Below are 21,692 nucleotides of genomic sequence, written 5' to 3'. Positions count from 1 at the left end.
TGTTCGCAGACTTAAATAAACCTATGCCTCTGACCTTCTGATATTTAAAATTCAAATAGAAAGATTCCCCTCCATCCGCTTTTTGCTCTTGCTGATTTTGTGACCTTCCCATTAATTCATTTCCATAACTTACATCAATGTGTGCCAGGGTGAAAAGAACAGGATCGGTCAAATAAACACGACTGGACTCCTTGTTGATGGAGGCAGCAATAACATCAGAGTTCACAGCGATGGTACTGTTCCTGCCAGCAAACTCAGTACCTAGTTTGATGGTTGCATTTTCGGTACTAAGAAACCGTCCCAAGCTTTTGTAAATGATGAACACCAGCTTTGCTAACCCTGGAAACAGAAACCATTCATTATGACTTAAAGTGCACCGGTTGAATAGCTTTTTCTACCTTAGTTTCCTAACCACAATATCTATACTGAGGAATCATGGACCCCAAGGAAAAAATGGCAGCCAAAAGGTACAAAGGACGAGCTATTTTTAGTGCTGTCAAGGGGACTTTAATCCACGAAGGGGTAAGAGCTCCTATCAGGGTTGAAAGTAATTTGTTTGATCACAACGTACCATTTCTGCTGTTCTGTTTCACAGTACTTGAAGAAAGCTGGATGGAGTTGCCGCCTGCATTGCCCTGAGGAAATTTTAAGTCCTGCACCTGTCCTTCTGTGCTGAGTACTGCAACTTCCAGGACTGGGTGGAACACAATAAGAGAAAAAGTATAATATTATTATTTATTAAATTAATATCACACCCATCTCATTGTCAAGCAAAAAAAATGTGGTCAAATTTGCCTGGTTTTTTTAGAAGAGCACTGGACAGTTTTTATTTATACATGACAGATGTATAGGGGTTGTTTCAGCTTCATGGAATACTTTTTGTTTAAATTTTAATTAACTTGAATGCAGATGCCATGAAAAGAACGGTTCAGAAGACATGATACCCAACCTGGTTTAGATGCAAGTCTAAAATGTATGACCTTAAAAATCGAGTATTTCACTTGGAAGAAATGTTTGACTACGAGACCAATGCAGTTGTTTTGCATGAATTTTTACAATGTGCAGTCTACCAGCAGTTGAAAAAACAAGTATCTTAGTAACAGGTAGATATTGTAGTATAGTAATTAAACAACCTGGACCAAGATAAGAAGAAACACCCTGTTAAAATTCTCACTCCATGCACCAGATAACACAGCATAGTCTAAACTGTTTCACAAGATTGTTGTAAAGGTATGGAAGCAGAACAATGTACATTAATCTGAGTTTCTTCAAAGAAAGGAAGGATAACATTTAATTTTTAAAAAAACAACACTAAAAGGAATATACTTAAAGTCCAACAAGAATAATGGTACAATTTATTATAAAGATTTCTACACCCACATGAAATGTCCTATTAATTGAGGTCAACCAATGTCCCCCACGGAGACTTCTGAAAAATTTAGCAGGGCTATTTTATTGAACTATGCATGGTTTATTACTTCTTTCTTTCCTTCACACTTACAGAGTATAATGTTCTAAATTTAATACCTTGGTATTTTCACTAATTAAATGGGAAGGAAGCAAGCAGAAGCATGAGAGAGAGAGAGAGAGAGAGAGAGAGAGAGAGAGAGAGAGAGAGAGAGAGAGAGAGAGAGAGAGAGCATGTCAAGGGCTAGGCAAATTATGAAGGCAGCATTGTGCCAACATAAGCTCCACCCATTCTTGAATGCCATGCTGGACACTCTTTCAGCATTTGATTGCAATGGTACAACCCGTGGAGGCTGATAAATGCATTATCATCTCAAGTAAGCAAGGTAAATTAGCATGGAGGAAAACACTTCCCTGTACAGATTCCCAGGCTGGACAAAAGCCACTGCTAAGTAAGGAAGGTATTACAGAAGTCATGTCTGCTGCTGGATCAGGTTTCTACATGCACCTGCTGAATTGACTAATTTATGACCATTCTGACTAGTTAAGCAATAGCTATCTGGAACAGAATCTGGAGCATCTCATTCTCATCCAAGATAATTGTGTCAACAATCACTAATGCTAAACTGCTCCCAAAGTTCCTGGATGGATTCAGATAATTTATCTCTATGACTATATCCATTTTAATGCTGAAATCATTTAACATGGAAGGAGATACAACTGCTTACATAAATTCATGGGAATTCAATATTGAGAAAATGTGTTGGTAAAACACAGACTTAAACTAAAGAACACATCTCACTGAATCTAAGAAAGAAAATGTTGATACATATTTAGGAATACAGTGTCAAGTTCCTCAATACAACACTAGATAGATCTGTAAACCGTTTCATTTCACCAGCAGAAACAGTAAATTCACTCTTAAATCCAAGCAAGAAGTTTTTCTAGTCATAAATTAGACATTTGGTCCTTATTTGTAATGTATTTGATTGAATACATTACTTAATATCTATAACATGGAAGAATTATTAAGGATTTAAGTTTAGCCAGAAAGCTGTTTATGTCTGAGTAAGAAACAAACCTAGGAAATACCTGTATATATCTAAAGAGAAGTGTTTTCCTCCTTCTCAGCATTTAAATTATACATTATGCTTGAAATCTAGGTACCGGTAACTATTTTGCAGTTTATGAAACATGACTATTTTGTATTTTGGAGATACAGCTCACTGAATGTATTTTCATCTTGGGCGAAGTTACATTGCATTTAATAAAAACAGCCTTTATACTGTGTGGTCAAAATTGGCTTGTATTGTCATCAAAAATAAGTAAAATTCAGTATGAAATTATAATAAATGAGAAAAGAATTTCCACATCAATTACTTGCATCGATACACAAACACAATTTTTAGTCAGCCCTTATAAAAACCTCCATCACAGGTTAGCATTATTATCTTGATACTTCATAGAATGAGGTACGGTTAAGATAAAGATGATTTGCTTAAATTTCTGTAATGATGATTTCAGTAAAGAATTTTTTTTTAACTAAAAATGTCTGGCTTAGCTGCTATTAAAAGAGATCTGTTATCTGGTTGATTTTCTTCCTCTGCAACTGTTCCTAGTCAGTGGCCCTTGGCTCCTGCTTTGTGAGGTTCTGCAAAGCACAGTATGTTCTCTGCTTCTTTTTAACATCCGCATGAAGCCACTGGATAAGGTTATCCATTACAATAGGGTGACATATGTTAGCCCATGGTGAGTTAGGTGTTGCCACAATCTCCATCGTGCAATGCCTGGACACTGTTAAGGGCTCAATGGGAAGCAATGGGCTGAAACTGAACCCTGGCAAGATGGGATGACTCAGGGTTTGGAACACTTTAATTCATGGAGAACTGCCATTCTTGATCTGGGGCAGGTTGCATAGCCCCCGTCAGAGCATGCACAATCTTATTGCACTGAGATAACCCAGGAGTAAATACAGTAAACAGTGGTCTACATTAAATGGTGGTTTATCTTAAACTATCTGCAATATCATACACCAGGAACAATATACATAAGATGCTAATACAGCAGTCTCCCACACACAGCAGTTACAGCAGGAAACAGAAGAGACAGAACACAGCAGCAGAGCCTTCCCTTTTATACAAAGCTCTTAAAGAGTCACAGACCCTGCTGAGTCATTCCCAAGATTACATCACACATCTTACATTACATCAGATGGTTAAACTTCTAAATCATTACCTTGACATCCCAGACAGACTCAGTGCATAATCTAGGGGTTCTCCTGAACTTGTGACTCCTGCTCAAGAAGCAAGTGACAGTTGTGGCCAGGAAGGCTTTCGTGCAATGGTTGATTGTATATTAGTGAAGCCCATCCAGGAGTTAGTTTGAATGTTGTCACCAGGAGAGTGGAGGTGTATCAGGTTTTATATTTGGGGTTTTATTCCTATAAGCCCTCTGGAGCCAGTGTGAACGTCATATAAATGTCATACATAAATAAATAAATAGAATTCTTCTATTTCTACTTTTTAAAATATGAATACAAGAATTACTACCTGACCAAATATAATTTTCCAGCAAATATAGCGTATATGACTATTCCCAAGCCATTATTTTAGCATGTTGTTCCTTTAATTTACAGCATCATGCCTGGCTTTCTGAAATGCAAAGACTTACCAATGTGATCTGTAGGCATCGCAACTCTTGTTGGTTCTAAAAGATTATCAGCCAAGACAAAAGCTCCTTCTTCTAATGTATCAAGTAACATTGTTGCGGCATGAGCTTGTTCAGAAGAATTCATATCTTTCCACGACTCCAGAGCCTCAGCCCTAAGGAGGTTGTCCACCGTGTCAACGATTGCCTGCATTCATTAGAAAAATATTAGGCTCTATAGCCTTAGGCAGCAGGAGAAAGTACCTAATACGATCAGATGGCAATTGCAATATTTAACTGCCAAAGTGATTTACAATTATTTAAAGACAAAAAAGCTACTGCTTTGCTTTAGAACAAAGAGGATCAGCATAACATGCCTTACAGCAAGTATGAAAAAGAACTTAACTTACTGAAGAATGCAAAAAGGCAAATACTCATGGCTTTAATTTGGAAAACGAGGTGTCAATCCAAAGTTTCAAGGGGCTCTGAGGCATGCATGAATCTGCAGGAGTTTTTCAAGTAATTGGAAACTGAAGAATGTTAGGTATTGGCCTAATCACATAAATGGAGCCATATGAAACATATGACAGCCAGTCTGATATATGACCAAGGTATGGGATTATGACTGAGGGCATTCATGCTTAAATTCAGCCTTACTGGGTTGATTTTGAGCCTATCACCCTCATTTAATCCAACCTACTCCACAGGATTATTGTTTAAGAAAAACCTGAGGAAAACAATGAGCATCTAGTGGCTACAATCAAGATATAAGTCCCAAAAATAAACTAACTGCCCAATACTCTTGTTTCTTTAGTTAACTAATGTCTCAGTTTCTGGTCAACTACTATCTAGTAGTTATGGCTATCATTTAGAAATGGCTTCACACCTGTCTTGTTTGGAAAGTTCTGTCTATAGTCCTAGTTTGCATGTAATGGGAAATATGTTAGGATTAGGGATTTTTAGTTCGACTGTAACTCCTATGAAGAGCAGAATGAAGTGGCAGTAGAAGTGGATTCCTGTTGGTGAATCCAGGATCTAAGCATCTTATGGCCGCCTCTACGTAAGGGAAGCTCGCAGCTAACTGCACATGCTGATAGCACTTCAACCATTGCAGAGCGTGGAACAGAAACTGGTCTGTGGAGGCCAGATTCATTAATCACCGAGAAATATGAATTGGAGCCTCTGATCTGAACTACAAGTGAATCTTCTGCCAGGGAGTGAGAACTTGCCTTATTTGCTTAGCACCAGCTATATTTTGATTAGTAATTTGGGGAGATTTTGTGAATCTTATCCATCTGCGATCTACTAAAATGTCCCAGTCAGAAATTAAGGTTGTGGTGCACTTTGAGCTCATTGGTGATACATGCTATGTCAATTATATATGTGTATGTCTGTTTTAAACCCCTTTTTCCCGATTCTTCATTTTTAATGACATCTGCCTTTTTTTTATTTCCAGTGGTATAGAAATAGTCAGCCCTGTAACAAGGCTTGTCAGAAGCTGGGTGTGTATGTCTGGAGAAGAGGCAGAATAACTCCTAAGATCACAATTGTTATAAGCCTAAGCATTTCTGAGACCCTTTTAATTTCTGAGGAGTTAAGAGGAGATTAATTTTGTTCATAGAAATCAATGAGAATTATCGATGCCTCCCAATTTCACAGTCACTGCAGTTACAAATACGGTCACACTTTAGATTTGACCATGAAATTTATCTTTTAAAGTAAACTGTAGGGTTTTTTTTGCTTAGCTTCCCATTTCTCCTCCTTCTATTTTTTTATGGCCTGTTTTTCAGTCAGTCATGGACAGGTCCCTGCCGTTTTCCAGATAACATTTTTTGGAAATGGTTTGCCATTGCCTTTTCTCTAAGGCTGATGAAAAGTCATTGTCACCCAGCTGACATCTGTCCCTAAGGTAGAACTTGATTACTTTTTCCCACTACTAGTCCCACTACTTTAACTGCTGTAGCTCCCAGCTTCCAGTTAAGAAAGCTAAATCATAAATTGATTAAGAACTGACTTGCTCCCCTTTCTCACTTTTTCCTGTTGTTAAGTTTCAACATTTACCAACGCTGAATAAGAAAAAAAAGACTACTACTTAGACCTACAAAGAAGTAGCTTCTCAATGACTAAGCAATTTCTAGGCGGATCTCCTGTAATCCAGCAACCTCTTTTGGAATGTAACCATCACTATTGGCTTTAATGAATGTGAAGTATTATAAGCCTGATATACATAATGTTGGTAATTATACATAATTATAGCTAAAATGTGGAAACTCTAGGGAAGTCCCTGCAAGCCCTATTCCCAATATACCCACACATTCTATTAGTTTAAGATTGAATATCTTATACTCCTATTTATGATCAGAATGTACTTTAAGTTGAAGACACTAATCTCCTTTCAAATTTAAATGCTAATGGTATGAAAAAACTCTAAAACTGTATTTATTCCAGCATTGGATGGGAAGGCCAGCTGGGAATAGGACTTGTATGCATATAATTCTTATGTTCCCATTTTGTTTCTATTCATGTCTATACCCATAACCTGGGTTAAAGTGAATTAAGATTCACATTAATCCAGGTCTGCTTTTCTTTAATCCCCAGGAACTTGCATCAATTTAACCTGAGTAGCGCTAAACAAAGTTAGCACTGCTGGAGATGTAACACTAATAATGTTCAGCTGTCCCTTTTGAGAGTAATGGATTTATAGATTCAGTGGAAATGGGGCAGAAAGTGAATTAATCTTGAACAGCATAATTATTCTTAAGCAATTTGGAGGGTTACAATTGTAATAACTTAACAGTTTCATAAAAAATGTCTTTGCTCTATTACAGGCAGATTCAATTTAAACTTGTAATTTCTTTTTGTAATACTAATTGGAAATTCTATAATTAAAACTGCCATGCTGTTTTTCCAACCCCAAAATAGCATCCATCAGAGGTATGATGTGTAGATATTGGCATGAACAAGAATGTTCATTGCCAGATACAGGTAGTCCTGGGTTTATGATCATTCATTTTCCAATGGTTCAAAGCTACGACGGCCTTCGAAAAAGTGAATTACTGTATGACCTATACGTGCAGTTACATGATTGCAATTCAGGTGCTTGGCAGCCAGTTTGCATTTCTGACTGACTGCAGTATTCTGCAGTTACATGATTACGATTGGAGAAGCAGGATTCACTTAACAACCATATGATTTGCTAATGACCATGGTAAAAAATTGTTGTAAAATCAGTTCCTCCTACAAGAGAAATTCCAGTCCCAATTGGTTGTAAGTCAAGAATGACCTGCATTTAAGTTCTGAATTATTTTACTGCTCTAGAAAATAGGATGATTTTCCAGTAACAGCAGTTGCAGTAACAGGAAAATGTGCATAAAGTCACACAAATAGTTATTGCCTTGAATTCAATAGTACACTAGAAAAAGAGGAAGTGTTAATGCAGAAACCCAAAAGTGGGAGTCATGTGACATTCTTGCTCCATAAGGTCTAGTGAAGCAAATGGGTATGTGAAGTGGCATCCATCTGTGGATTTTGCTTGCTACGGTTAAACAGTATGTGATATACAGAACAACATATATTCAAAGCAAAAAACTGAGGAAACAAACCTACTGCTATCTTGGATTTAGTTTAATCCCCATTACCATCCTTGTATTTTTTACACAGAGCGTGGAAGGAAATGAAGTATTGATTATTGGCTTATCTATTATTGGCTTACTCTCAGAAATGGAATCTGTGCAAACATAACACTCTGCACAAGGGCTGTGGAGGGATACAATATACATATTATCCAAATACTGAAATACAAAGGATCATGCAACAAGAGCAGAAATGTAGCAGCAGGGAGAAAGCAAGGTGACAGGAGAGATACCTTAAGGTAAGCCCTGCATGTCTTCTCTCGCTTTTGGAGCTTGTTAGTAAGTCAGGGGGAAAAGAAATCAGAAGTTAGACACAAAAAAAGTGCAGTAGAAATGCTACTATTTAATGATTATTAACCACTTAAGTGTAAACTTAAGAAATATTTTTGCTGATATAATAATCATAGTGTGTTTAATTATTCTCAATCAATGTGCTATTTTTAGGAAGCCTAACGAAAGGGAGGTTTCAATAAATTATGGGTTAATCAACTTCTTGATCTATTCAAATAGGAAGGGATTGAGACCAAATGATTATAGTCCAACAGATATGTTTTCATAACTTTCTTCTAACCCAACGTTGTAAAGATAAAATGAACAAAACTGCCCAATGGGGCAAGTTCTCTTCTTACTCTTTACAGTGAAACAATTTGTCGCTTGTGAAAATGTACTATAGCTTCAACATCCACACACCTATCTAGATTTGTTACTTTCTCTCTTAAATTCCTAAACCATCCCTACTTCAGGAGTAAAACAAGCAGATGTTGGACACTTCTGGAAACAAATAAATCACAAGACAAATATGTTTTATAGAATACACTTGAGAAATCTGATCCAATCTTTATCTACCTTGTTGTAACTCCGCCCTGCAGAGTCCTTTTCATTGGGCTTCAAATCTTGCAGCTGAGCATCAAGGATGTCTACCAATTGTTCCATCAGTCTGACAGAGGAACTTACATCACCAGCAAAAATTGGTCCTTTGGTGTGTTTAGCCAATTCATTGGCAAGGTTAGCAGCATTTTCTCCACTTCTGATCTGAAATGGCAATTGAAAGGCAAAAGAACTTAAGCAACCAAACAGAAAATAGTCCACTATCTATAGATTTCTTCCCTTTAAGAAGAATCTATTAAGGCATCTCTTGTTTTTACTAGTTGTTTTTGAGCACAAAAAATAACATAATTTCAACTTTTAATTTTATCATAGCCCGAAGGCCAGATACAATCAGAAATGCTTTTTAAAGTCATGCTTTAAAACAATATGTAAATACTAATGGGGACAAAAAAAATAACATAATCAAACAGGATAGTTATTATGGGTAAGTAGATAATTATTCAGTAAAATTCAAGAAAGAGATTTTAAACTGTAGACAAATACTCTTAACTTCCAGATTTGACCTAAATTGGCACATTTCACACTAATTTGTATGGAAAACATAGTATTCAGTCCAAGAAATATAAGACATATTTGTATTAGAATGTATTTAAAAAGTCTTTTAAATAGAAGTGAATATTTGTGGTAGGTACCCGTGGGTTTGGGTCAATGAGGGAAGATGGTTTGTGGAAACATTTGTAAAATTGCTTTAGTATGCTGGAATGTGACCATAATAAAGATTTGATCTGAGCAATGCTTTGAGGAGCCCCAGAGATGCAAATATGAAAGACAATCTATGTGCATGGGTTGATATATACATATATATTTATTTAATTTATTTTCATTTTCCTGTGGGGCCAGAATTTGAAGATTGGGATAGGATGTAATAACTATGAAACAAACAAAATCAATTATCCTTCAATTATTGTGCTTTGGTGTCTAAAAGCATTTTCCAGCTTCATAAAAATAAAGATAAGAAAGCTATAGTAACTTATAAGTGAAGAAAAATGCCATGGCAGCAGCATGTAGTACCATAATTGAGAAGCTAGGTAGGATAGGCTTTTGTGGCGAGAAAAGACTTATTGAACAGTGAACAATAAGGCTTTATTGACTGCCTGCAATGTGCTATTGCTAAGCACATTGATTTGTGCTTTAGATTGTAAGCCACCCTGAGTCTTCGGAGAAGGGCGGGATATAAATGGGATTAAAAAAAAAATAAAAAAAAATTCAATGTCAAAATGTCAACATTCGGTGATATGGTTTTGGACTATAGAAATAATTTATGGACTTAAGGGTGGGGAATGGGATGATTTTGCTTCTCAGAGATTTTTTGTTCTCTTTTTAAGAACTCTAAACAGCAGAATACATTTTCCGCAAGTCTTCTGGTGTGATAATACACTCCAATATGTTCTCCCATGGCCTCTGGAACATTGCAAGTTGCAATGCAGATCCTGAGACTTTAAGTAGTGTTCATCTCTAATGGGGCTGCCCTTGAATACCACTCGGAGGCTCCAGCCGGTGCATAATGCGGCCGCACGAGTTGTGATGGGGGTCTCCCGATACTCCGATGTAACACCTCTGCTCTGCGAGCTGCATTGGCTTCCAGTTGTCTTCCGGGTGAGATTCAAGGTGCTGGTGATGACCTATAAAGCACTAAATGGCATGGGCCCGGATTATTTACGGGAGTACCTTTTGCCGGCATTAACTTCCCATCATCCTGTGTGCTCCCACAGAGAGGGCCTCCTCAGGGTGCCATCGGTCAGGGAATGTCGACTGGCGGTCCCCAGGGGGAGAGCATTCTCTGTGGGCGCGCCTGCCCTCTGGAATCAGCTCCCTGTTGAGCTCCAGATGGTTCCCGACCTTCGCTCTTTTCGCCGCGACCTGAAGACTTGGCTATTTGAACTTGCCAGCCTGGACTGAGGGACTGGGATTTTAGATTTTAAATTTTAAATTTTAGAACGTGTTTTATTGTTTAGGGCTACTTGGTTTAATTTATTTTAATTTTGTATATTATGTGTTGTATATAGTGTTTTAATTGCCCTGTACACCGCCCCGAGTCCTTCGGGAGAGGGGCGGTATATAAATCCAAATAATAAATAAATAATAAAATAAATAATGGAGAGCCATAGGAAAATGGCAGATTATAAGATAATAATAAATAAGATGTGTATATCTTTTTCCCCCTAGGCATACGAAGAACATTCCTTTTTGTGTCTTCAGGGGCTCATGCCATAACAATTAAACCCATGGACCGTAAAAATAAATATGACTTTATACATCACCTATAAAGGCAAGAATGACTGTAGGTGGACCTAATGCTATCAGATCTGTTCTGCGGAAGTCCAAAGAACCACTGGATCACAATAGGACTTCAGAAAGCCTATCTATTTCTTTCCATCTAGAGGCTGGTGGCAATTTTACATCCTAAATCTGATAACCCCAGATAGGCTACAAAGTCTATCCTGAGAGCAATGCGATTCTCATTATTCCTAACACTTGTGATTAATAAAAATTCATCTAAAAATTCACAGATTAGGCATGCTATCTTATATTATTCCAACTTACCTTCTGGGCCAGCTGGTTTACCCAGTGTGAAGTACAGTTGCTAAGATCAGGACCCTTAGGGTTCCATGTTCCTGTGGAAATCATGCAGAGGTATGAAGCTGTTCCTATAAAAGATACCACAAAAATGTGTTTATATGGTTATGAACTTTTCTTGTCCCTTTTTCAATCTTCCATATATCTTCGTACCCTGAAAAAAATCGGACTGTGGTTTAATATATATTCAACTTTTAATAATTAAAAAAATGCTAGCTGAGGATGAGATAAAAAAAATACAGGATATTAATAGCAAACTAAAGCTGTGCTAATAATATTGGGTAAAATATCCGATTTCTGGAAAATCAATAAAAAATGAATGCTTGCTGTCTTCTTCTTTGTCCTGGAATTAATCAAAATGGAGTTGATGGGAAAGATGGAAGTAAGCAAGTTTTGAAACTGACTGCATTTCAGCTAAAGTTGACATTTCAGCTCACAAAAGTTGTTGTTATGAGGAAAATTGGAAGAGGAAAGAGTATTAGGTATGTTTGCTGCCTTGAGTTATTTATAAAATAATAATTTTATAGGTGGAATATAAATAAATAAATCTGAAACAATAGAAAAAGGGCTATAATTATATTCCTAGGCTTCAATGCCCTCTACAGCTTAAAACCTGAAGATGTTATATTCTCCTAAGAAAGAAAAATCAAATGAAATATAGCTTAACAATAGTCAGCAAGGAGAAAAAAAAGAGTTCAAGACAGATTTTGTCAAACATCTCATTTGATCAGATTTGAGTATCTGGTTTTAAAACTTACCACGTGTTCCTTTGGGACAGGGACGTTCCACCATTATTCCCCTTTGAGTCTGAGGCCAACTAATTCCCCGGGCCACATCCGGTTCACAGAATCTCTCCGGCAGAGGGAAAAAACTTGTAACAGGAGGAATTTTGGTTGTAGAAACTGCTGGTGGTGGCTTGGGACCTCTACTATCTTCTTTGGTTCCCGCAGCCACAGTTGTGCTAACAGGAACTTTGTGTGGGGTAGTGCTTGTGGTAGATACAGTTGTTTTGAATAGCTCTGTGGATGGAGTTATTGTCTCTGCTGTGGTAGGCACTGTAAAGGGAAAAGTAATGTTATTCTTTGCCTTTTAAATGTTATATACTATTCCTATGTTTTGATATGTTATCTGTGTACTGCCCAGAGCCCCTTGTGAGGGAGATAGGCAGATTTTAAATTTTATACATAAACAAAATAAAATATAATATGGAGGAAGAATGAGGAAGAACAACTGTGAAACATTCTCCTTCTCCTTCAAAAAGGATAAGATGAAAACATCTAGTAAGAATTAAGAATATTAATAATAATGATCCATTCTTAGATGCAATACGTGGCTGGTTCTGCACATATCTCTCTCTTATCTCTTGAATACATATTGAGCTCCGGATGGCTCCCGACCTGTGCTCCTTCCGGCGTGATTTAAAAACTTATTTATTTGAACAATCTGGCCTGGTCTGATGGGTTTGGGGTTGGATTTAGTTTTAACACACTTTTAGTATCGTATTATTGGGCATAATTATTTAATTCTTTTTAATCTCTTTTTTAACTTTTATATTTACATTTTGATATTTATTGCCCTGTACACCGCCCTGAGTCCTTCGGGAGAAGGGCGGTATAAAAATTTAATAAATAATAATAATAAATAATATTTCTAAAGCCTGGGAGGCAGGAGTACCAAATTGTCTAATATCATAACTGATATACGTAATAAAAGATTGTAAAATTATATTGACTGAAGAGATAAAATCAGTGCTCACATTGTTCACATTGAAAAAAGGCAAAATAAACAAGGAAACCCTACAACAGAAGAACAGGTTATAAATAACTAGATTGTTTAACAAAACAAAAAAAACTTCCTCCCCCCTCCAAAAAGAAAGAAAGAAGCACCCTACTTGATATCACTCACTCTGTTACTTGAAAAAAGATAATTAGTGTAACGTCTTGCAGCCCGGCAGACATTCTTGCTTCAGAGATTTCTAGCACACCTGACTAGATCCAAATTGGGGTGGGGAGGAGTTGGGAGACTGGAACCTTGCTTGCTTTGCTTTATCTCGGTGTATTTCGACATCTCAGGCCTTAAACAACCCTTTCTAATAAAGCAAAAACTAATTCAAGCCAAGTACTCTGCCTAGCCATCTGAGGAAACTTGTTTTCAACAAGTTACTTCTCTGTTAACTTCTAGCATTATTCATTTTATCCATTTGTCCAATTGTGTCAATTTATTAACATTAAGATAAATAATTGGGGTAACTCTTCCAAGTTCAAAGCTATTTTCTATACCGGCCAAAACTTCAAGAATTCAAAAAAAAAAAAAAGAGTCGTGGTTTGTCACACAGTCAGCCAGATGTTTAGATTAGATAATGATGAGCACTATTATTAAATACATAAAAATGTGAAATCATAGCTGCCTTTTCTTCAGCTGAGATTGGTCTTCATACACACTGAGTTCTTCCCAAGAATCTAGAATTTTATTATTATTTTACATGGAAGCTCTCTAAAAATCTTTTTAGAAAGAAAACCTGACAGGTTTGATAGACAATTCACAATAACAATATCAAAGAAAAATATTGTCACTTATTTTTAAAATTAAAAGGAAAACTAATTTGAGGCTTAGATTTTAAAATTTAAATTGAATCCTTACATAGAAATAAGGGTTGAACCAAATCTCTCCAAAATGCCATCCTGCATAACTGATTTAATTTATTTTATTAATATTTTGGATTGGCAATATAATTCTGTGTGTGTGTGTGTGTGTGTTATTCTCTGAAAATAATTATTGTTTGATGCCTATAGCTAGTCATTTTAACTTTTAAATGAGTCACAGGAAAAAAAATGGAAATACATAAAGTAACATCTCTTTAATAACATGAACACTTCAAAATTCTAACCAATGAATTAAATAATTCGTGGGTAGGAGCTCTAGAGTATCAGCTCAATTTAATGCACCACAATTAGATGCAGGCTCTATATTACTATACATGGAATGGACTGATTCTGTTGTGACGCATTCCATAAAATATTGCTATGTTAATGTATTACAGAGCATTTACATATATATTGACTTTATATAATATAATTTGATATAGTAACATGTTTATAGTTAACAGTGTAAGTTATAAAATAATAAATAGTATAACATGTAGAGTAAAAGTCATGAAAATCAACAATTACCGGTAACTAGAAAAAAAATATAGAAAAAGAATTTGCCACTGCAATGTTTTTTTAAAGGTTCAGAAGCTAAATCCCAAAATGATTATTTCACTAGATACCAGGTGGGAAAAAAAGGAAGATCTCTGAGAAAAAAGTATTAGGGAACATACTGTCTGCAGTGACGGATAGCAACATTTGTTAAGATTGCTAATCCTGCCCTTCCACCTAGGTCCTAGGAGGCTTACATGGGATCTGATCTCTCTTCATTTTGCACTGATAACATCAATCCTCTCAAGATAGATTGCAATTTGAACCCACTCTTTGTCCAAAACCCCAAACATTACAACACACTGATTTTTTTTTTAAAAAAACCAACAGCTTGACTTTATATATCTAGGTAACCAGGATCTGGATGTGTGGTTTTAAAGATGAAAGGGGAAAAAAAAAACCTCTTTGCCATTAAGTTGTGTTTCTGGTTTGGTATGCCTGTGAAGCAATGGGTCCAGCAATCCTGAAATATTTTAAAACAGATAAAACTCATGGGAAACTTGTTCAGGTGGTCCTCGAGTTACAATAGTTCATTCAGTGGCCAAAGTTACAACGGCACTGGAAAAAATGACTTATGAACATGTTCACACTTCTGACCGTTGAAGGCATTCCCATGACAACTGATTCATATTTATGACGGTTGCAGTACCCTGGAGGGTGTCATGTGATCTCTTTTTGTGACTTTCTGACAAGCAAAGTCAATAGGGGAAGCCAGATTCACTTAGGAATCGTGTTGCTAACTTAACAACAGAAGTGATTCACTTAACAACTGTGGCAAGAAAGGTCGTAAAATGGGGCACTTAACAAATGTCTCACTTAGCAACAGAAATGTTGGGCTCAATGGAGACCGTAAGTCAAAGACTATTTGTATTCAACTAGGAATCCTGTAGCTTTTCTTTCTGCACAGAGGCCTGGAAAACCTGAAAAGGGATTCATGAAACTGAATGTTTCTCTCCTAAATTATCGCTGTTCGGTGTGGGAAGAGGGATCAACCATGGTATTTCCTACATGAAATTAAGAATACCACCTGATTTTCAGGAAAGGAAGTCCCATTAGGTCCATCATAGCTTATAAAAAATTTATGAGAACTGCAAATAACAATTTCCCGGAAAGCTACAGAGAAGAAAAGGAAGCAAGCAGCCAGTCATCAAGAGGAACAGCCCCCCCTCCCCCTCCCCCCAAAAAGGCATTTTAATTTACCGTCCCAAAAGGCAGAATTAGCAAGTCCACCTGGACATCAGAGTATTTAACCTGCCTCCAGCTATTGCAATATTAAAATAATTATTAACTGGTGAAGCAACACAACTCAGAACTTTTGCGCACTCTGTCTCTCTCTTTTAAAAAAAAACAAACAACCTTTTTAATTCCATTGGTGTTCTCTCCCATTTTTCCAAAAAAGAGACAGGTCCCTGCCTGGAGGAATTTATAAACTGTGACAAGCATTCACTCCTTACGAACTCAGGCCTTCTGGAAACAACTGGATTTGACACTTTTCAGGTTTAATTTTTTTTCCTTTGACACTTATTTCCTAAAGGCTTATGCTGTTTTTGTTGTTTTTTTTTAAAAAGGATTTAAACCTCTTCTGTCCTTAGGCTATAACTTCTAAAAACATGTATTCTTGAATGTAAATTGAATTTAACCACAAATGCAAACAAGGAGATAGCCAGACATCTGTTTTTTTTCAAAGAACCTGAAAAGAATATTTCTTTCTTGTAGGCGTAAGGGAGAGGAAGAAGAGAGAAAGGTGAGAAACTTTTAGTTCTATTAGAACATTTTTTCCTGGATTCCTGTAATGGTCAAAACTGAAATCATCCATATCCATATATTCTGCAAAGGTTTAAGAAACCCAGAGTTGATTGTGCCTCTCACTTGTTTCATTCCTAGTTTACTGAGGACATTATATAAAACATAAAAATTTTTATACGGTTGACAATCCCTCTTAAAGTTCATAAGGTGCCTAGTATTACACACATTCAGTGCCTGTTGACGACCTCTGACCTCGTACAGTCATCTGTAAAATTAATGCAGGAATGGCTTCCATTTATGCTTAGGTCTTTCTACCTGTCTCCTTTACATTCTATATAGTTTTACACAGGGCTTTTTTTCTCATAGAACGCTCAGAACGGAGTTCCGGCACCTTTTTTGGATGGAACCTTGTAGGGTAGGCAAGGCGGGTTGTATGACATGTGTGAGTTCCGGCACCTTTTTTTTTTTTTTTTACAAAAAAAGCACTGGTTTTACATAGAACAAAATCCACACAACTCTTTCTGTCTACCTATTTATTTCCTAGCTGAGTACTCTCAAGAACTCTTTCTGAAAGTCATGCTTTTCTGATTCTCATTTTCCATCACACACACACACACACACACACAGAGACACACAGACACACACCCTTGTGAAGTGCCACGTTTCATTGCCAGTCTGATAGAGCACCGCCTGTGCAATCTTGCTGAACTTTCTATTCAGCCTACCTGTTGGGAAAAAAGAAAAGGGAACAGACTTCTCAAACCTGTCTATCTTTCTCTGTAAGCACTTGCCTGGCATCTTGTGAAATCTCTGTAATTTTCCTTTTGATTACAATGCAGCCAGACTTCCAATGCTTTCCCAATTAATGTTGTCAAAAGCATCACAAATGCCTGGGAAAGTGTCAAGAAGCCACTACCACTTCAGATCTTGGGGCACAATGGAAAGAATCTGGGGGAGGTTTTCCTTATTACTGATATTCTAGACACCATGTGTTTAATTAAGTCATTTCTCCATGACAGAAATCTGTATCAACAATAGTGCAATTAATACTCTCACAGATCCTCTTACTTCTGACAGCTTCTAACTCGTTTAAGCTACCCTTGTGCCCTACAGCTTAACATCACTAAAAGGGATCACGATGACTCTTTTTTTGAGTCCAGCTAGGAGGTTAAAATCACAAGAGCATATAATTTCATTCAGCACTCTATGTGCAGCTGTTCATTTGCAAAGACAGATACCACTGCCACCAGTGTGGCTATTTTAAAAAAAAAGAAAAAAGAGTTCTGAAATACATCTGCTTTGTCTGAAACAAAAATGATCTGCACAATTTTAGTACTCCTGCTACCTGTGCTGTAGAATTATTTAAAGTTTAAAAACTAAATTTAAAGCCTAGACTGATTAAAAAAGCCCTGTGGAAAAGTCACATCCCGACTTTTGTTTACCATGCACAATCTGAATGGAGGATATCTATGCTTCCTTCCCTAAAGGTGGCACCACAAGCATCCAAACAGACTTGGCAGAATTGAAATTAAGAAAGGTTTGCAGAAGAATAGTATTTGGCAGAAAATAGCAATTAGCGTTATCTACATTTTAAGGGTATCAATCAATCTGAGTGTAACCAAATAGCCATAATAGTTAAAAGGGTTGGGGGGTTTTTTTGCATTTCGGATAACAACATCAAAATTTTGCAACTGTTTCTATGATGCTCAGCTGCTTTAAACTTATGTAGTATGTTGGAATTAAAAGTCAACCCATTTTGATTACAGGATTCCCATCTGCATTCTGAAATGCAGTAATTTCACCAGTATAGGCCTGTTATTTAAGGAGGGAGGGAGGGAGAGAGAGAATTGTCTCTTACCGCTGATATGGTCTAATCATTTTGGTATTTGTCTGTTTATACACCCTAGTTTCATGCCTCTGAAAGTGCCAGAATTCACTTAAATGCATAAATATCAACAAGAGATTGATCCAGAGAGTAATTAGGGGAAAAAAAGTTCTCAGAGTCAAAGGGAATAAACCTAAACCATATTTTGGACAGAAATAAGCCCTATAATACTGTGGGACTTTATTCATGGAAAATATGAGAAGATACTACTAATCCTGTTTTTAATCTTGGATTTTGAAATTCTGGGAAGTGTATCAAATTATCAGCCTGTAAAGTCAGAAAATGGTTTTCCTGTTATATAATAGAAATACACACACACACACACACACACACACACACACACACACACATGTTTTCGTAGATTTTCATGGGTATAGGTATATAGGTCTTGGCGTATTCGGGTCTTTTCCCGTGTAGGACTGAGGGTGTCTTGGCGACGTTTCGACGAGGTCCCACTTGTCATCTTCAGGCTGGTGTCTTCGGTTTCGTGCTTCGCTCAGACAAGCACAAAACAAAGACACCAGCCTGAAGATGACAAGTGGGACCTCGTCGAAACGTCGCCAAGACACCCTCAATCCTACACGGGAAAAGACCCGAATACGCCAAGACCTATATATATAGTGCAATCAGCCCAGGTTCGAATCTCAGAAGGGTGTGGCTGACTGATGAGAACAAATAAGTTTGAAATAGCTATATCAGTCTCCCTTTCTTTGTTAGCAATCCAAAAAAAATTTACACACACACACACACAAACACACACACAAACACACATACATACATACATATATATATATATATATATATATATATATATATATATATATATATATGGACGCGATGGCTCAGGACGCTGAGTTTATCGATCAGAAGGTTGGCAGTTTGGCGGGTCGAATCCCGAGTGCCGCGAAACAGTGTGAGGACCTGTTACTTGTCCCAGCTTCTGCCAACCTAGCAGTTCGAAAGCACGTAAAAATGCAAGTAGAAAAATAAGGACCACTACGGTGGGAAGGTAACAGCGTTCCATGTGCTTTTGGTGTCTAGTCATGCCGGCCACATGACCATGGAGACGTCCTCGGACAAGCACTGGCTCTTTGGGTTTGAAACAGAGATGAGCACTGGCCCTTAGAGTTGGAAACGACTAGCACACATGTGCAGGGGAACCTTTACCTTTACCTAAAAATAATATATTATATAAAATAATATTTTAAAAATCAAATATAAGTGGTGTTGCAGTGGTTAAAATGCAGTATTGCAGGCTAACTCTGCCGACTGCCAGCAGTTTGATCCTGACCGGCTCAAGATCATCTCAGCCTTCCATCCTTCCAAGGTCAGTAAAATAAGAACCCAGATTGTTGGGGGAAATATGATGACTCTGTAAACTGCTTAAAGAGGGCTATGAAGCGGTATATAAGCCTAACTGATATTGCTATTGCTATAATTGTTTAATGTATTCTTCAGTTTTAAATACAAAGGAAATGAGATGTTCTCAATGTATGATTTTTCTAAAGAGATGTTCAAAGGCAACATAGACCAGTATATCAAAGCAAAATAACAGTCAAAGTAGTAAACAGAAATGGCATCTATAACAGCAGCAGCAGCAGTAGTAATATCTATTCCTGCCACACTGTGAATGAAAAGATCTGGGTTCTGATTCCTATTCTTTCATTCATTTACTTCATTGGATAGCTTTGGGTCAATCTAAGCTAATTCACAAGCTGGAGCTCTTAAGATACATAGGCCATTGTGAGCCATTAGAGAAACTGTGAAAAATATAATAAAAGAAATTAAAGCGAAATCCCTGCTTTAGTTTACGTTTGTGCTTTATTGCTTAGGTCAAGGGCTATGCTAGTCGTCTGAATGGTGTGCAAGAGGCTGAACTTCAAAACTGTGTGAAGTTTGAGAGGCCTAGGCCTTAAAATAATTAATTTGTCTACAACTCTTGATATTCCATGAAGTTAATTTTGCACGGACCCTGAAAGAGAGTTTAAGCTACAGTTTTAACACTGCAGGGATAGAAAGCTAAGCATTTTATGGAACCACTCTATAAATAATTCTGGCAGTGCTACACAGATATTGCAATATAATATAGAGAAGTAACATGAGGAATATCTCTTCTTAGAGGGAAACATTGACATGGATGAGGTTAAGTATGATATTTAGCTATGGGGGACTAAGAGTAAGTGAGATAAATAATTCTATTTGGTGAAAAGAGGGCAAATGCAGTATTTGAACCATTTTGAAGAAGGAAGTTATGGTATAGACAGGTACTACTAACAGACTATAAGATGAAAGACAGGGTTTGTTGAGCTTCTGAACATATCATTACTGCACGCATCACAAGTAAAGTGATAGCTGAATTCCCTATAGTGGTCTTAAATTAGATATTCTACAAGAATAGGCCTTGGCTTCTGCAGTGGATGTTCTGACTTAAGACATCATTAGATGTTTGATATTAGGACAATTTCTTTTCTAAAAGCAGGAAAGTGTAGAAATGGTTGTTTATATTTGCTTTAAACCTGAGCAGTATGCATAAACTGTAATCCTTACTTTTTAAAAAAAAATACATGTAACTGATGTTCCTAAATGTTCATTCTTTAAAAAAATTGGATGTCAAAGAATGAAATGCTTGTTTACTTCATTGGATCAGACCCAGATTCAATCATATTTAGAACAGACTCACTGAAATCCATTTGTCCTATTAACTTTAATGGATTTAATGAAAGTAACACTAAATTTGGGTCCAATCCAGTATTTTAAAAAATAAATCTCCTGCAACACTCTTAAATTCACTTGGATTGAGTAGATTAATTTATGGACATTATGCTTTTAAAAATAACTATAAACTGCAATTTTCTGTGCTTACCGATATCAATTGGCTGCTGCATATATATTGTGAACATACAAAAAGGTTATTCCTACATACCGGAGATAGTGAAATAAAGCATGGAATTATACAAAGCTCTCATTTGAAAAAAAAAATGTTTGCATGAGCATTTCCTTATTATTTCATCATATTTATCATTTTTAGAAATTGTAGATTACAGTAAACCTGTAACCCTTACTTAGCAGATTTTAAGACATAAAAAACTATTGGGTCCAGGTTTGTCTAAATTTGTCACATGGATGGATGCTGTCTAATGTTCAGCTGAGTTAATTTTTGCAGCTGTTCTCACATGACTCATGGACACTGCAACCATCATAAATATGAGTCAGTTGCCAAGCATGTATTTTCTATCTTACCTGTATATTTTTATAGGATTTCATTTAGAAATCCTGTACATGCACATGCATGCATGTATGTATATGTATCTATGTATACATATATATAGGGACGCGGTGGCTCAGTGGGTTAGGATGCTGAGCTTGTCAATCAGAAGGTCGGCAGTTTGGCAGGTCGAATCCCGAGTGCCACGTAGCAGAGTGAGTGCCTGTTACTCGTCCCAGCTTCTGCCAACCTAGCAGTTTGAAAGAATGTAAAAAAAATGCAAGTAGAAAAATAGGGACCACTACAGTGGGAAGGTAACAGTGTTCCGTGCGCCTTTGGCGTCTAGTCATGCCGGCCACATGACCATGGAGACGTCCTCGGACAAGCGCTGGCTCTTTGGCTTTGAAACGGAGATGAGCACCGGCCCCTAGAGTTAGAAATGACTAGCACGCATGTGCGGGGGAACCTTTACCTTTTATACATATATATACCGTGTGTGTGTGTGTATA

General features: G+C 36.9%; 1 protein-coding gene across 11 annotated transcripts in view; it reads right to left on the bottom strand.

Moving 5' to 3' along the window:
- Positions 1 to 21,692, bottom strand: part of ADGRL2 (adhesion G protein-coupled receptor L2) — a 218,356-nt gene that overhangs the window by 40,977 nt on the left and 155,687 nt on the right. For 7 of the 11 annotated variants that reach the window (XM_081324142.1, XM_081324140.1, XM_081324146.1 and 4 more), the window contains 7 exons: positions 11,909 to 12,205; positions 11,118 to 11,221; positions 8,532 to 8,717; positions 7,919 to 7,957; positions 4,078 to 4,261; positions 572 to 694; positions 134 to 339 (listed from right to left, as the gene is read on the bottom strand). In XM_081324142.1, the coding sequence (XP_081180268.1) occupies positions 134 to 339; positions 572 to 694; positions 4,078 to 4,261; positions 7,919 to 7,957; positions 8,532 to 8,717; positions 11,118 to 11,221; positions 11,909 to 12,205 (1,139 nt within the window). The remainder of the gene's footprint in view (positions 1 to 133; positions 340 to 571; positions 695 to 4,077; positions 4,262 to 7,918; positions 7,958 to 8,531; positions 8,718 to 11,117; positions 11,222 to 11,908; positions 12,206 to 21,692) is intronic. The other 4 variants (XM_081324144.1, XM_081324145.1, XM_081324149.1 and 1 more) reach the window with 1 other exon arrangement.

This window comes from Vipera berus (genome assembly GCF_964194415.1).
Source record: "Vipera berus genome assembly, chromosome: 3".
Taxonomy (NCBI): Eukaryota; Metazoa; Chordata; class Lepidosauria; order Squamata; family Viperidae; genus Vipera; species Vipera berus.
The sequence above is the reverse complement of the archived record's forward strand: the minus strand, read 5'-3'. Positions and strand labels throughout refer to the sequence as shown.